The sequence below is a fragment of the Phascolarctos cinereus genome, unplaced genomic scaffold (assembly GCF_003287225.1).
Source record: "Phascolarctos cinereus isolate Bilbo 61053 unplaced genomic scaffold, phaCin_HiC Scaffold_5;HRSCAF=322, whole genome shotgun sequence".
In the NCBI taxonomy this organism is placed as follows: Eukaryota; Metazoa; Chordata; class Mammalia; order Diprotodontia; family Phascolarctidae; genus Phascolarctos; species Phascolarctos cinereus.
In genome coordinates, this window is record NW_027555958.1 from 29441394 (window position 1) to 29457455 (window position 16062).

General features: G+C 46.3%; 1 protein-coding gene across 1 annotated transcript in view; it reads right to left on the reverse strand.

The window, feature by feature from the left end:
* The window catches only part of RAP1GAP2 (RAP1 GTPase activating protein 2), a 259328-nt gene that overhangs the window by 45824 nt on the left and 197442 nt on the right, over positions 1-16062 (reverse strand). Inside the window, 6 exon segments of the mRNA XM_078154757.1 lie at positions 2077-2160; positions 6758-6811; positions 8436-8514; positions 11041-11144; positions 13838-14047; positions 14695-14727. Coding sequence (XP_078010883.1) covers positions 2077-2160; positions 6758-6811; positions 8436-8514; positions 11041-11144; positions 13838-14047; positions 14695-14727 — 564 coding nt within the window.

The window sequence follows — 16062 nt, forward strand, 5'->3', positions numbered from 1 at the left end:
TGCCTGTATGATGTACTGGCTGAGTGATCCTAGGCAACTCCCCATCTCGGCGCCCCCAGACAAGTTTCTACACTCAGTCCTAGACTGTGAGGTTCATGTGAGGTAATGGATGGTAAGCCCTTAGCAAAGCTTACACGCTGGCAGAAAGTCAGCTATGAGTATTCCATAACCATAGTCTGAATTCATCAGATCCTCACAACAAACCCCCATTTTACAGATGAGCACTCTGAGGTTCAGAGAGGGTCAGTCACTTGCAGGTGGTCCTAGAGATGGCAGGCGGCAGTGACAGGATTCGAATGTAGGACTCTCCTGACTCCCAGGCCCGAATTTTCCCTGCTTTACCAGACCGTGAAGGGCTATAAGAGGCATCCAAAGGGAGGGTATGGGAGGAGAAAGAGCTTGTTTTTGCCTGGGAAGCCTGTGTCTGCTAGAGTAGGGACGAGGCCATGCTGACTCATCCACCCTCTGGAACCCAGTTTCCCTGTGGTCCCATGGTTCACATGGCACGATCAGATGTCTGAGCAGGGTTAGGGAGTCCACAGTGGGCCAGGGAACAGCTGCTGTTTTCTCTATTTAAAGCTAAATGGCTCCTATAGAGATCCCACCTGGGGCTCAGGCGCTATTAGCATTGCAGAGAAAGGCTGGCCTCCTTTTGGTATCTTGTCCACACTTTGAATGTGACCTTCATGGGAGGAGTGTTTAAGAAGAAAAAATGCAGGGCAGGATCTCTTAGGCTCTGCAGCAGAATTCAATTCAACTCAACTCAATTCAATTTAACTCAATGATGACTTATTAAGCATCTACATGGCACATGGATGAAAGCAATGACTCTGTTATGAGAGGACCTGGATTCAAATCCTGCTTCTGACACTAGCTCTTTGACCTTGGTCAAGTCCTCTTGACCAAGGACTTTTTAATGAGTCCCCTATCCACTATACCACACTGTCCCTGTTTCCAAGTATCCTTGCATTGGGTATGATAAAGAAACCAAGTACAGAATCACAGAACTATAGAATTTAGGGTGTGAAGGGCCCTCAGAGATCTTCTGGTCCAAACCAGGTGAGGAAACTGAGGCCTGATTGACAGAATCCCCCAGGAGCTGTTTGACTGCGGCCACTTTCACTTCCTAATCTGTGAAAAAAGAAAGGATTAGAGGAGGTGGCCTCTGGGGTCCCTTCCTCACTAAATCTTTGATTCTAAGTCATTTCCTTTCCTCGGGCCTTAGTTTCCTCATCTGTAAAATGAAGAGGTCAGACAAGCCAGTTTCTGAGGTCCCTTCCAGCTCCAAATGTGCGATCCCAGAGTCCTCTGAGTATGGCATGCCAGGTGTTGGGGATAGAAGGATGAAAGTGGCTTTGTCTCCAGCTTCCAAGTGTTTAAGTAGCAGAGTGGATAAGGCAGACACACAAATAGTTATGGTACCAGGGAGACTGGGAGGCTGGGATGGGAGCAAAGAGAAGGCAAGAACAAAGGACCCTCGAGAAATCTGAGGAGGGCAATGACACCAGGGGTGGGGGCAGATCGGAGAAGGTTCCACGGAGGAAGTGGAGCTGAGCTTTGACAGGAAAGATTTCCCACAGGTGAGGCCAAAAGAGAGCACAGAGTGGGATCTGGAACAGCCAGGCAGCCAGTTTGGCTTGAACATGGTGTGCATGAAAGAGAAGAGAGGGAAATGAGGCTGGAAAGGTCAGCTGACCCACACGTGACCCACCATGTCCTGACTCTGTGCATGTGCATCGGCTGGTCCTCCCACCAGGAATGTTGGTCCACCTCCTGGCTTCCTTGTGGCTCAAATTCCACCTTCTGCAGTCTTCCTCTCCTGTCATTGCTAGTGCCCTCTCTGAGATCATCTCCAGTTTCTCTGTCTGTATCTCGTATATACATAGCTATTTTCATGCTGTCTCTCCCAGTAGAATATGAACCCCATGAAGGCAGGACCATGTTTTTGCCTTTCTTGTACCCTCCAGAACTTGGCACAATGCCCAGCCCAGTAATGAACACTTGCTGACTCGATAGGACCTGATACAATGAGGCCCCACTGGGCTTGTGTTGACCAATCCACAATCCCCAGCTCACCTGGCGGGCTTTTTGATAAATGACGCCAAACTTGAAGGTGTTGTTGACTTCGTGCTCATCATAGGACACAATCATTTGGGATGCCTGCAGGAGAGGGAGAGGAAAGGAGTCAGGCTGATTGCCATGTTGGGAGTGGGGAAGGCAAGAGCGGGGTCATCTCTGAAACAAAATCCTGTCAATGGAAGGAAAATTCCACATGGAGGAAATGAATAGCATGAGGGGTAGGCAAGGTAGACACGTCTGGATAAAGAGAACGTGGGAGGGAGAGCTGTTCCCAGACAAGACACTTGGTCATTGAGATCCCAAGTGTCTTAGCTGTTTCTCCAAATCCCGATTATAGGATCATTTAGAGCTGGACGGGATCTTAGAGATCAGTCCAACCCTTTCATTTTAGAGATGAGAGAACTGAGGCAGACAGGCTAGGAGACTTGCCCAAGGTCACATGACTAGTAAGGATCTGAAGTAGGATTGGAATCTAGGTCTTTCCCAGTCCAAGTCTCTATCCACTATGCCACACTGCCCCTGTTTCCAAGTGCCCTTGCATTGGGTATGATGGGGAAACCAAGTACAGAATCACAGAACTATAGAATTTAGAGTGTGAAGGGCCCCTAGAGATCCCCCGGTCTAAACCAGGCGAGGAAACTGAGGCCCAATGGGCAGAATCCCCCAGGAGCTGGTTGAATGTGGCCAAAAATGACAGGGCTGGCTTGATCCCCAAGGTCTCTTCCCAGCTAAAAATGAGATGATTCTAGCTACCACTTGGAATCAGCACGTGAGTGAGCTGATGTATGTACAGGTGCTGCCAATGTGATCAAACCCAGCATCCACTCACTAAGCCTCTAACCCTCCTCTCGCCGCTGATTTGTTTGGAAAGCCTTTCTTCTTTGATAACCTGAAGGCATGCTTCAGTCCAGCCCCCAGCCAAAGGAATTACCAGTTCTAAATTAGGGAGATTCGCTTATCTTTTTGTCTGTCTGCTATCTGTCTGTATTCCACCTCAGGCCCCATTAGAGCTAAAGGCCTTCAGGGTAAGGATGGTTTTATCCTGATTTTTGTCTCTGGAGCACTTAGCACAGAGCATAGTGAGCCCTCAGTAACGAACAGTCTGTTGGTTGATTAATCTATATAAGATCACATATCTCCAACTGGAAGACACCTTGGAGACCATCTAATCCAATCATATCATTTTACAGATGGGGAAACTGAGTCACAGGGAGTTTGGGGGATTTGTCCAACATCAGAGGTAGGATTTGAACCCATAGTCTCTTCTGTAAACTTCCACTGTACCATGATACCAGCTTACCTCTATCTATCTATCTATCTATCTATCTATCCATCCATCCATCCATCTTTCCATCCATCTACCCATCTATCTGCCCATCTATCCATCTATCTGCTTATATATTTATCCATTTGCCCATCTGTCATCTATCTATCCATCCATCCATCTATCCATCTGCCTACATATTTATCTATTTGCCTATTCATCTATCTATCCATCCACCCATCCATCTGCCTACCCATATCAATCTCATGCCAGTATGCCATAGGGGATAAGGAGCTGGGCTTCGAGCCAGGCAGACCTGGGTTTAAGTCCTGTCTCTGGCACATCTTGGCTGGGTGACCCTAAGCAGGTCCCTAAGACTCTCAGTGCCCTGGGGAGCGCTGTGATTTTGCGTTCCAGAGCTGGTGCTGACATGCATTGACAGAGGGAGCTTCTTTGCCTAGATCTTCCCCATATTAGTGAAATCCTAGGTCTGGACAAAAATAAAGTGTTTGTGTACGTGTGTGTGGTCAGTGACACTGGGTAGAGACACACCAAAGAGAATTAGCCAAGGAATCAAGGCTGCCTGGCTCTGAGGGCCCTGATCTTATTTGCTCCCCAGGGCATGAAGCCACTGCCTGGCAGATGAGTGACCACAGCCCCACTTCTCTGTACTTGCAGGTCATGGTTACCTTCACTGGCTACTTAGCTCTCCCTGTTGGGATGGGGAGATCACGTCTGCACTGAATTCTGCTTCTTTCTGATCATCTGGTGCTGCGTGCTCCCCTCGGTCCTCCTGATCTAACACAAACTTGGAGCACTTCTGAGGGTCTCGGGGCTTGGCCTGAGTCTGGGAAGCTCAGCCTGTCACCAGCCTCTCACCCAAGGCTGGCAGGTTTTGAGATGGGCATGGCTGCTATGGGGTTTTTGTTTTCCCTGAGACAATTTCTGGTCCACATCTAATTAGCCTGGTCTGCTTGGCCAGTAGCTGAGGCTTATGGGTTGGTTTTTTTTTTTAATTGTTGCTGTTTTCCCCCAGACCTGAATTGAGGTCAAGAACAGGCTATGTCCTAAGGAAACCAACTAACATCCTCATGTATAACTGGCCTCTGGTTTATTAGCCAGAGCTGGAGAAAGGTTTGGAGACCAGAGAGCCATGTCAGTGAAGTCATTCCCTGGACTTCAATTCTTAAAAAACTATTTCATGTGCACAAGCTGAAATACTACAGTGATTCCCGGCCCTGATGGCCACCCTGAGGGTATGGCAGGGGTATGGGGGAACAGAGGAGCAGGCACCATTGCTTGTCTACACAAGCAGCAATTTGTTTCAGGATATCAAGCCACATGCTGTCCGAGCCATCTGATACATCAGCACCTCGCTTTTCTATTGTCCTCACTCTAACACCTGATTGCTGAAGATAGCGTGGGGTAGTGGAAAGAACATTGAACTGGGAGTCTGCAGTTCTGGGTTCTAATCCAGAAGCTTCCACCACTGACTCAGTGGGTGACCTTGGGCCATAACATCCCCTCACTGCGACTCAGTTTCCCCTTCTATAAGATGAGGGTGTTGGACAAGATTGGTGGTTTTCAAACTTTTTTTTTTTTGCTCCCAGCCCAATATTACTCTTCGCTATGATGAATTTCAGAAAGCTACGGGATGATCTGAGATTTATTTGCAAGTGATTCTAAGCTTCATACAACTCAGGGAACTTCTTGGGAAGCTTGGAGCCCACTGGTATATTGTGACATACCCTTTGAGGGCCACTAGACTACCTAATCACAAGGGCCCCTCCCCTTCCAGCTATGGCAGCCTATGAGATGGCATGCCATTCACCTTTCCTCTGGCATGGGAAGTGATCCATTCAGATAAGATGGAGACCTGGACAAGATGGAGACCTGGGACCTAGAGCTGGGATATGCATAGACCAGTGGTGAGAGCAAGAAGGACCAAGATGATTTTTAATGGTTATCACAGTCAAAGGATATGAACAGGCAGTTTTCAGAGGAAGAAACTAAAACTATCTATAGTCATAGAAAAAAATGTTCTAAATCACTATGGATTAGAGGAATGCAAATCAAAACGACAGTGAGGTACCACATCATACCTATCAGATTGGCTAACATGACAAAACAGGACGATGATAAATGTTAGAGAAGATGCGGGAACACTAATGCATTGTTGGTGGAGTTGTGAATTGATCCAACCAATCTGGAGAGCAATTTGGAGCTATGCCCAAAGGACTATAAAATTGTGCCAGCAATAGCACTTCTAGGTCTATATTCCAAAGAGAGAATAAAAAGGGGAAAAGGACCCACATGCACAAAAATATTTATAGCAGCTCTTTTTGTGGTGGCCGAGAATTGGAAATTGAGGGGATGCCCATCAATTGGGGAATGGCTGAACAAGTTGTGGTATATGAATGTAATGGAATACTGTTATGCTATAAGAAATGATGAGCAAGCAGACTTCAAAAAAACCTGGAAAGACTTGTATGGACTGATGCTGAGTGAAGTGAGCAGAACCAGTAGAATGCTATACACAGTAACAGCCACATTGTACAATGACTGACTTTGATAGACTTAGCTCTTCTCAGCAATGCAAGGATCTAAGACAACTTCAAAAGATTCATGATGGAAAATGCTAACCACATCCAGAGAAAGAACCATGGAGTCTGAATGCAGATCGAAGCATACTATTTGCTCTCCTTTTCCTTTGTTGTTTTGTTTTATTGCTTCATTCTCATGGTTCCTCCCATTAATTCTAATTGGTTTTTCATCAGGACTAATGGGAAAATATGCTTGATATGAATGTATAAGTAGAGCCTGTATCAGATTGCATGCCATCTTGGGGAGGGGGAAGGGAGGGGGAGAAAATTTAAAACTCAAAATATTATGGAAGCGAGTGTTGAAAACTAAAAATTAATTAATTATTAAAAAAATAAAAGTGGGAGACTTTAAAACAAAAAAAAATGGTTACCACAATAAGCAATAAAGAAAGGGGTGGCGGTATAAAGGATAGAGAGACAGCCTCAGAATTAGGACACTGTGGGCTCAGTCTACCCCCTGATGTGCACTGATTGTGTGTCCTGGCCAACTCAGTACCCAAGGCAGCTCTCTAAAAGACTAGAAGTAGCAGACGAGGTGCTGACCTGCACTGCTGGAAGGCTTCTTCTCACTGGGAGTTATCAAGACCAGTGAAATTTCAGGTCTGGTCCCCTCTCTACCACCAAGAAAAAAATCACAATGAATAAGAACAAGATGAGGAAAACCTTCCTAGGCTGGGGTGGAGAGGACTCCTGGCCAGTGGGTCATGAGATCATGAGAACTGTTTCTGGGGGATGCTGTCCTGGAGGAAAGAGGCGACATTTCCAGGTAGGGCTTCATGGGCATGGGAGGTGTAGTCTTGGGTATTCTCACCTTGGGGTACAGGACGGGATTGAATTTCAGTCCCACAGCATCATCACAGAAAGCCTGCAGAGAGACAAGCTCATGCTTTAGAGACCAATCCTGTCCTCCCCTTCATACATACATATACACTTTCATGCACGCATGCACATATGTGCACGCACACATGCACAAATGCACACACACACGTACCATTCCTTTCTTCTTTGAGGGAAAACAGACCATGTCCTTCCCAAAATGATCATGAAATATCCTCCCCACTATCTGGGATCTGCAAAAAGACCTCTCCCCCAATTTTAGAATTACTTGGTGAGGAAAGGAGGCCTGTTAGGTATCCCCCCACCCCAGGACTTCTGTTTCCACCCACCCACCTACTCACATACCCTTTATTCCCTCCCTAACATCCATGGCTCTTTAATTGACTCTTTCACAACCCAGATCACTCCATGGCCACCATGTTTCAGCAAGCAACTCCCTAGATGATCTTATTTAGGAAGAGTGACATTGGGAATCCACAGGGCCCTTTAGAAAATTCTGCAAGAGACCAGAGAGCATGGCTGAATGTGGGAGGGAGGAGAGGGGGCTTGTCTAGAGATGAAAAGAAGAGAGAAATGTTCTGTTATCTAGGGAAGTACTGCGATTCTCCCAACCATGGGTCTTGTTCCTTAAGGCTGAGCTCATCCTCTGTAGTCACTGCAGGCTCTTCCCCCAGATCTCCAATAGTACCTCTCCATTGGAGCCCAGGAATGGGGAATCAGACACAGCATTTACTTCTGGGTCTCTTCCTGGCATTGATGGCCTCTCAGAGTCAAGGACCTCAGGGGAAATGGTAATTTGATGGTAAGGACGTCCATCCTTGCTATTTTCCAACCTTATCTCTGCTCCAACAAGGTCTAACTCACTATAGCCCTCAGAATATGTCCCATACACAGACCCACAGAGTGTGGCCAACCTGAGGCAAAGCTATGCTCAATACCAAGGGGATTTGGGGGGCCTGAGAGGCTGCCCTTCCTATCCTGACCCTATGGTTATGAGTCTGGAATGGCCCTCTATTACCTAGCCCCAAGCCCACTCACCAGAGCTATAACCAGGAATTTTTGTCCCTGGGCAGGCAGCACAAATGATGCTGTATTTGGGGATTTGGGGGGAGAAGCAGAGACTCAGAGACATTGCAGTTAGCCTGCTGCTGGGGGAAGGTCTGGTCTAGAAGCAGGGCAGAGTAGGGGAAGAAATCCATTTTCTTGCACAATGCGAAGTATACCTGTGGAGGATTTCTGAAGAGTGAGAAACAGCAATACCAACTAAATGGTTGGGACCACCTCACCCAGCCTGTCAACTAGTAGTTTTCTATCTTAGCTAATTATTCTGACTATCTAGAGTGAATCTTCTTTGTTCCTATGCTGCCAATAGGCCCAAAGTGCCAACAGTGTTCTCTAAATCTAGCACCCTTCAAATTTGGTGTCCTAGGAGCAAAGCCCTTATGGCCCCACCCTAGTTATAGCTCTGGCCCTCACAGCCATGAAGTCCAGGCAGAACCCTGGTGGCATCCACGGCAGGCATGTGTCACCCACTAAAGAGGAGAGTCCTGCCATCAAATTCTGATGGGTCCAAACCCCACAACTGGCCACCCCTCCCCCCAGAGAAGCCAAGGTTTCCCAGACAAGGCTGCTTTCATTTTTGGTCTATTTACCTTTGCAATCTGAGGGATGCTGGGGAGCTTGCTCAGTCCCGCCAGGGGAATCCGCTCATGAACCGTTTTCACTTTGGACCTAAGGGCAGATGAGCACAGGGTGAGACAAGGATCTCCGCATTGACGGTGGGATTCAGGTGCAGAGGGAGGGAGAAGAGTGCCCAATTTCATATCCTAGATGTATTTGGGGAAGTTAGGTGGTGCAGCGGATACAGCACTGGGCTTAGGATCTTCCTGAGTTCGAATCCAGCCTCAGATACTTACTAGCCGTGTGACCCTGGGAAAGTCACTGAACCTTGTTTGCCTCAGTTTCCTTACCTGTAAAATGAGCTGGAAAAGGAAATGGCGAACCCCTCTAGTGCCTTTGCCAAGAGAACCGCAAATGGGGTCACGGAGAGTCAGATACAACTGAAACAACTTACGACAGCTACTTTTAGGTTTTAACAACCAGATTTTTATACCTCAACTTTCTGCTCTGATGCTAATTAGTGTGTGATTGCCCCAGGCCTCAGTTTCTCCCTCTGTAAAATGAAGGGATTGGTATGTTCTCTGTCATCCCTTTCAGCCCTAGATCTATGATTTATAATCCTATGAATCTTACTATAAATGCTTTGGGGAGCGGGCTATTTAAAGAATCCCTGTGGGATGAATCATTCCATAATGCAAACAACTTCCCTCAGATCCATCTGTCGGGTAAGTCTGGGTATCCAGGTGTACCCCGCCTTTGAGCACACCCAGTATCTAGAGGGCTTTACATAGCTACAGAGCAGGGCCAGCCTTGATATGAAAGGATGGTAGAATTGGAGGGACCATCAGGAACTCCCCCTCATTTTACAGTAGGGAAACTGAGGCCCCAGAGAGAGAGGTGGTGATTAGTCCAGGGTCATGCAAGTGAATGGCCGTCCAGGACCAGAACGTGGATTCTGACTCTCAGTATGCTGCTCTCCCTGCTATAAATCAGGCAAGAAGGGGGTGATTATTTTCTTTCCGACTAAAGGACCCCTTTAGAGACCAAGTGCCCTTCACACACATGAAATCAAACGCTCTTCAGAGATCTTAGAGGGGCCATGGACAGCACTCCTTGAAACCCACTCAGTGGCCACTTCGAGGCCGTCTGTGTGGGATTTCTGTAGAGGACGGTCCAGGCGGTCACATCAGCATCATGGCTGGGACATGAGACGCGGAGGCCCCAGGCAGACCGCTGTTGGAAGCTCAGTGCCATTCCCCACTTTGGAGTTAGAAGGCACCTCAAAGGCCACTGAGGCCCTAACCCTCATTTCATAGTTGGAGAAACTTGGGCCTGGAGAGGTCAAGGACTCACTCGGGATCACGCGGGTGCATTTCCGCTGCTTGCCCTCACATCCCTTCTCGGAGCAGAGGCAGGATGGAGGAGTCCCGTGTCCCTGCTATTTGCCCTGGGTTTGGAAAGACATAGGAATGCCACCCCCAAGAAATGCCATTTGGGGACATCACCCAGTTTCAGATGAAGTTCATGGTGACTCTAAATAGCATTTATATAGACAGCTAGATGGCGCCATAGTGCACAGAGCACTGGCCCTGGAGTCAGGACGACCTGAGTTCAAATGCTAGCCTCAGATACCTACTAGCTGGGTGACCCTGTCAAGTCATTTAACCTTGTTTGCCTCAGTTTCCTCATCTGTAAAATGAGTTGGAGAAGGAAATGGCAAACCACTCCAGTACCTCTGCCGAGAAAACTCCAAATGGGGCCAACAACAAAAGCATTTATACAGTACATGTAGGTTTATCTCATTTTAGCTTCAAGAGGGAGGTATGATTATACCCATTTTACAGAGAAGCAAACTGAGGTTCAGAGATGTTAAAGGCATCACATTGCTAGTAGAAGTCAGAGGCCCAATAGGCCTTAAACTGAGGTCCTGTACTCTATCTACTGTGCCATGCTGCTGCTCAAATACACTAAGGCCTTCCAAATGTCACACAGTCTCCGGGCATAGCACCTGGCTAACAGTAAGTGTTTCATAGGTTCATAAATTTATAGCTACACGAGGTCTCAGGGGGGCACCTAACCCAACTCCTACTCCCTTTGGCAAATGAAGAAACTGAGGCACAGACAGGTTATGTGACTTCACTGGAGTCACACAACTAGAAAGTGTCTGAGGTGAGATTTGAACTCAGGTCTTCTTGACTCCAAGTTAAGTGCCCTATACAATTTGCTATGCTGCCTTTCAATAAATATTTGAGTGATTAGTTGATTGATTGACTGGGATTAAAGGGATGGCCTGAGGTTAGATCAGCAGAATTTTTTTTTCTCTGGTTCCCTCATGGGGATCATGAAACCCATGACCTTGGCCTCATCGGTGCCTAAATATGCTCAAACCCACTGAAGAAAATTCAGCCCAGGCTGAAAAATATACCAAAGGGAGTAAGAGTACAGAGCCCACGGCGGCTCTAGATGAGGGGTCTGGTGCTCCAGGCACCAAGGGACAGGGTTGGAGATGGCCCAAGGATGTAGCCAGGCCAGTCTTCCTCATCACAGCAAGACAGAGGCAGGACGGTATCCCCTGGTCTACTCAGAAGGGCAGCCCTAGTGCAGACACCAGGCCCCCAGCAGCATCGTGGTTCTCACCTGAGGATGATTCGCAGGTATTCGATGCCTTCCGCCTCTTCACACTTGATGGACAGAATCAAGTTTCCCAGACTACTGGCAGTACAATAAAAATTTAAATGATCCTAGAAACAGAAACAGAAAAGGTAAGTTAACTCAGAAAACCTGGGGCTGTCTGCCCACCCCTCATTGACACACCGAAGTCTCCAAAGTCTCAGGAGCTGAGTGCCCTCAAAGGAATGGGGAGATCTAAGAAGCCTAGGTTTTATGGCTAGTGATGTGTGCATGTGTGTCTGTGTGAGTGCGCATACATGTGTGTGCAAGAACTGTGAACTTTCTTGCTAATTTATACCGTGTGTATATGTGTGTGCGCGTACGCATCCATGCATGCTCCCTATCAAATTCAATCATGCTTATTTGCCACCTGTCCTTAACTATGCTGTTTTCCATTTTTGCATCCTCAAAGCCTACTGCCTTGCATGTAGTAGGTGTTTAATAAATGTTAATTGAATTGGATCAAATGGAAGGTGTGCTGTTGACAAGAACTGGAAACTTTCTTACTAGTGTATACTGAGTGTGTGTATGTGTGTGTGTGTGTGTGTGTGTGTGTGTGTGTGTGTTTTGGAGATGAAAAGTAATTTAGTCTCTTAATTTCTTAAAATCTCATTAATTCCTTAAAGTTTATTTTTTTTTAAAGCATCTGATTCTATAGCTAGTGCTTATAAAAGATTTTTTTAAAAGAATTAAATTTGTGGTCTTATGTAAATTTATTTAAATTCTCCTTTGTTTACCTAAACTTAACATGTTCTTGACAAATTTTTTAATATCTGGTGTCAATAAGATAACAGATTGTATATAGTACTATGTTTTTCAGCTTTTAAAAAAAATATAACCATCAAGACAAAGCTGATTTTTTCTAAGTTTGGTTAATATTTTTGAATATTTATATATATGACCACTTTATATAAATAAGTGTTTTCTGCATAAAAAAGGGAGGATAGAAGACAGTTGGAATGGGCAGTCTGAATTATAAAATGTGTTTAAATAGATGTCGTTTGGTGACTTTCAATCCATCCATGGCTACCAATGTGTTGCCAGGTCTGGGTGCTGCTTTGAAGGACAAATAAGGATGATTTGTACACAGATTGTTGTTAATGGTGGTGAAACGACTCCAATCAGCAAGGGAAAGGAACATAAAAGAGGGGTGCACGCAAGTATGTCAGTTACTCTGGTGACAATAACAACCCTCTGAAGTCTTATGCAAGGCAGGTAGTGTGGTGAGGTGTTATAGATGAGGGATCACAGACCCTCAGAGATGGGGGGACCTGGAGGCCAGAAGTCTGAGCCCCCAGCTTACTCAGGATTCCCTTTCTAAGAGCCCTGCCAAGCAGCTAACAGCCTCCCTGACTTCCAGCAAAAGCACTTCTTCTCCACCACCCCACCTCCCAAGGTGGCCTATTCTGCTGTTCTTCCTTGGGATCACAGATTTTGAACCCAGGTCCCTTGACTCCTAATCCAGCACACTTTCCACTGTGCCATGTTGCTTCTCACATGGCACTCAAGCCTCCCTCTTTCCACCTCCCACTCTGTATCCTGGGGCTGAGTAGGAGATGTAGAGTGTCTCTTTGCAGACAGATGAAAGCCCTTTCCCATACCCCCAGAGTCACCAGGCTAAATGTCCTCAGGCCCTTCAGCTCATCCTCACCAGGTGGAGTCTCCAGGTCTCTCAACATTCTGGGGCCCTTCCTCCAGACTTGGAAACTAAGGCTCAGTCAGGGGACCTGACTTACCCTGGCCATGAGGCACCCTCTGCTAACTCCATGACCCAATTTAGAAGCCTCACTTTTAAAACAAAATGGCGTGAAAGTGAGCCGCTATGGCTACAACTAATTTCCCAGAATCATAGATTGAGAGCAAGAAGGGACGTCAGAGGCCATCTGGTCATTTTCAAAGAGGGAAACTGAGGCCCAGGAAGATTCTACAGTAGCCTGTGGTCTTTTTGAACTCTGAGTGCCCGTAATCCTGCAATAACAGCTGATCAAAAAAAGGAATCAGGGTGGGTCCTCCCACTGGACACCAAACCTGTGAGATCCTAGTGAAGGAGGCTTCACCCGGCAGTCAACTCCCAAATGCTTGTGCTGAAGGGAAGAGGTTGAGGTATAGATAGCCCTACACACTGAATAACCCAAGTGGTTTGCTTTTTTTTCCTTTTCTTCCCATTGTTTTTATAATCTTTTACACAATTAATTTTTTTTTTCCTGATGCTGCTACTTTCTAAACAATCCTTTTCCTTAGGTTGACCATCCAATCAAGTTGCTTCTCTATAACACAATGATAGGGACGGAGACATAAACATGGATTCTGACCCTCTCCCTCTGTGGAGGGTGAGTCACTCCTCTTTGAAGCACTGTCACCAGCCACGGTATGCTGGTAAATGTTTAATAACCAGCTCCCTGAGGGGGTGTGGGGGGGAATGTATAGTAGTACACACTTTTAAATTGAATCTGAAATTTAGACCATCAACAAAACAAAAACAAAGCCCTAATGTGTAACCTTTGGGGATTTCCACAGCAGGCATAAAATCTCACAGTGGAAATTTAACAGCCAGCTCTTGGGAGATAGTATGAGCTGGCTCCAGCTCACCTCTGTTCACCAGCCATGACCTTGGAGAGTTCTAAGAAAGGAGACAGAGAAGGAAATTGGGAAAGGGAAGAGAAGGAGAAGGGGAGGAGGAGAAAAGGACTGGCAGGAGGGCAGAGGGGATGGAGGGAACAAGAAGAAGGGTCTATGGCAGGGGGCTGGGGGTTCTCCCGCTCACCTTCCCTAGGAAGTATTTCCTGTACGCCCGAGCTTCACCCTTGCACTCCAGCCTGTAGCCAAACATGCCGGGGCTGAGGTTCTCCTCCTCCTCCTCAAAGATGCTGCTGTCAGACGATGTCGGCGTGCCGATGTTTTCTGGGTCTTCGATCCAGTAACCCCCGAACTGAGGCAGGATGACCAGTGGATAAGGGCCTCCTTTTTCCACAATCTGGAAGCAATGGGGAAGGCCCATATTAGTTCCCTCTGGATGCCCTGTTGCAATAGGAGGGCTTCAGGTTTAGCAACTGAAGACTGAAGCGACAGAGGACAAATCTGAGAGACTTCATAGACTCGGGGCCTGAAGGGCCTCAGTAACCCTCTAGTCTAATTCTCTCATTTTACAGATGAAGAAACTGAGGCCCAGGGAGTTTAGATGACTGCCCAAGGTCACACAGTTAGTAAGAGGTAAGGCCAGTCCTATAGCTACAAAATCAGTGCTCTTTTCACTATCCCAAGGACTAGGGGATGGGGGCATTTGTGAGTGAGAGGGTTTACTTATCCTTTCTAATAGCTTTTCCCCACTCTCTGGACACAACTACCCAGGGTATCCTTAGAATGATTATGGATTATCAATCCCTTTTTACAAATAAGGAAACTGAGGTCCAGAAAGTGACTGACCAAAGGTTCCAGGGCATGTCAGTGATAGAAACAGGACTAAAATCCAGGTCTCCCAACTCCCAGTCCCAAGATACTTTGCCCGGAGACCACCCTTCTCATAGAATCATCGCTAGGGATGACTTTTCTCTCCTTCCATTATCCCAGATGATTCTCTACAGAGCAATCTGCAGTTTAGCTGGTAAAGAGGCTCATACTCACCTCATCAATGCTGGGATATGGGATGTAGTCATCCTAAAAGACAAATCAGAAGTCACTGCTGTTATTCCCTGATGGTACATGAAAGAGCTCCTTATGCCTCTAATTATTTTTGAGTTTTAAAGAGTTTTATTGATATTGTTTGCTTTCACATCATTGCCATGTCTAGACAGACCTCCTTTTGAGCCAGCGAGCCTTCCCTTTCCCAAAGAAAAACACTGAAACCAAGCCAACTGCCATCAGAGACAGCTGACAACTTCTCTAGGTAAAGGCAGAAGGTGTATTTCTTTATCTCTTCTCTGAGCCATCGGTGATAATGGCAACGGGCCAGGATTCAGCTTGGTCTGATGGCTCTCCTTTCCTACACAACTGAAGTTATTTTGTTCATCATTCTCTTGATTCACTTCCTACTCTACTGAGTGTCAGTTCAAAAAGGTCTTGGCCAAATGTCTCTGAACTCTTCAAATGCATCACTTTCTTGTGGTGCAGTGATTCCCAAATACATTTATGTGCCACAATTTTGTTCAGACACTCACCAGTCAATGGTCACACACAGTTTTTTGTTTTGTTTTGTTTTGTTTTGGCAATCAGGGTTAAGTGACTTGCCCAGGGTCACACAGCTAGTAAGTGTCAAGTGTCTGAGGCTGAGTTTGAACTCAGGTCCTCCTGACTCCAAGGCCAGAGCTCTAATCTGCTGCGCCACCTAGCTGCCCCTCATAGTTTCTTTTTTCTTTTCTCTTCCTTCCTTCTTTTCTTTCTTTTATTCTTTCTCTCCTTCCTTCCTTCCTTCCTTCCTTCCTTCCTTCCTTCCTTCCTTCCTTCCTTCCTTTCTTTCTTTCTTTCTTTTCTCTCTCTCTCTCTCTCTCTCTCTCTCTCTCTCTCTCTCTCTCTCTCTCTCTCTCTCTCTCTCTTTCTTTCTTTCTTTCTTTTTTTCTTTCTTTCTCTACCATGAATATTTTGAGATATATGAGACCTTTATTTCTTTATGACTGTAATTTCCCAATTGCCCTGTGGATAGCCTGGCAAAGGAGGATTCCAGGAGCAATGGGCCAAAAAATAGTTCCAGGCTCTGTGCCTTGGGGTGGGTTGAGAGGGAGCAGAAGGGAGCATATCCATCGGTGTTTGTTGTCTGACTCACAGACTAATGGGTAGGTACTAATAGAGGGTGCTGAGGCCAAATTTCTTATATTTTCCTTCTTTTACTGTTATGGGCTAAATAATAATAATAGCCAACATTTATATAGGGCTTACTATGTGCCAGGCACTGCTATTATTATTATTATCTTATTGGATTTTCACAACAACCCTAGGAGGTGTGTGCTAGTAAATCATTCCCATTTTTCATTTGAGGAAACTCTAACAGATGTTAAG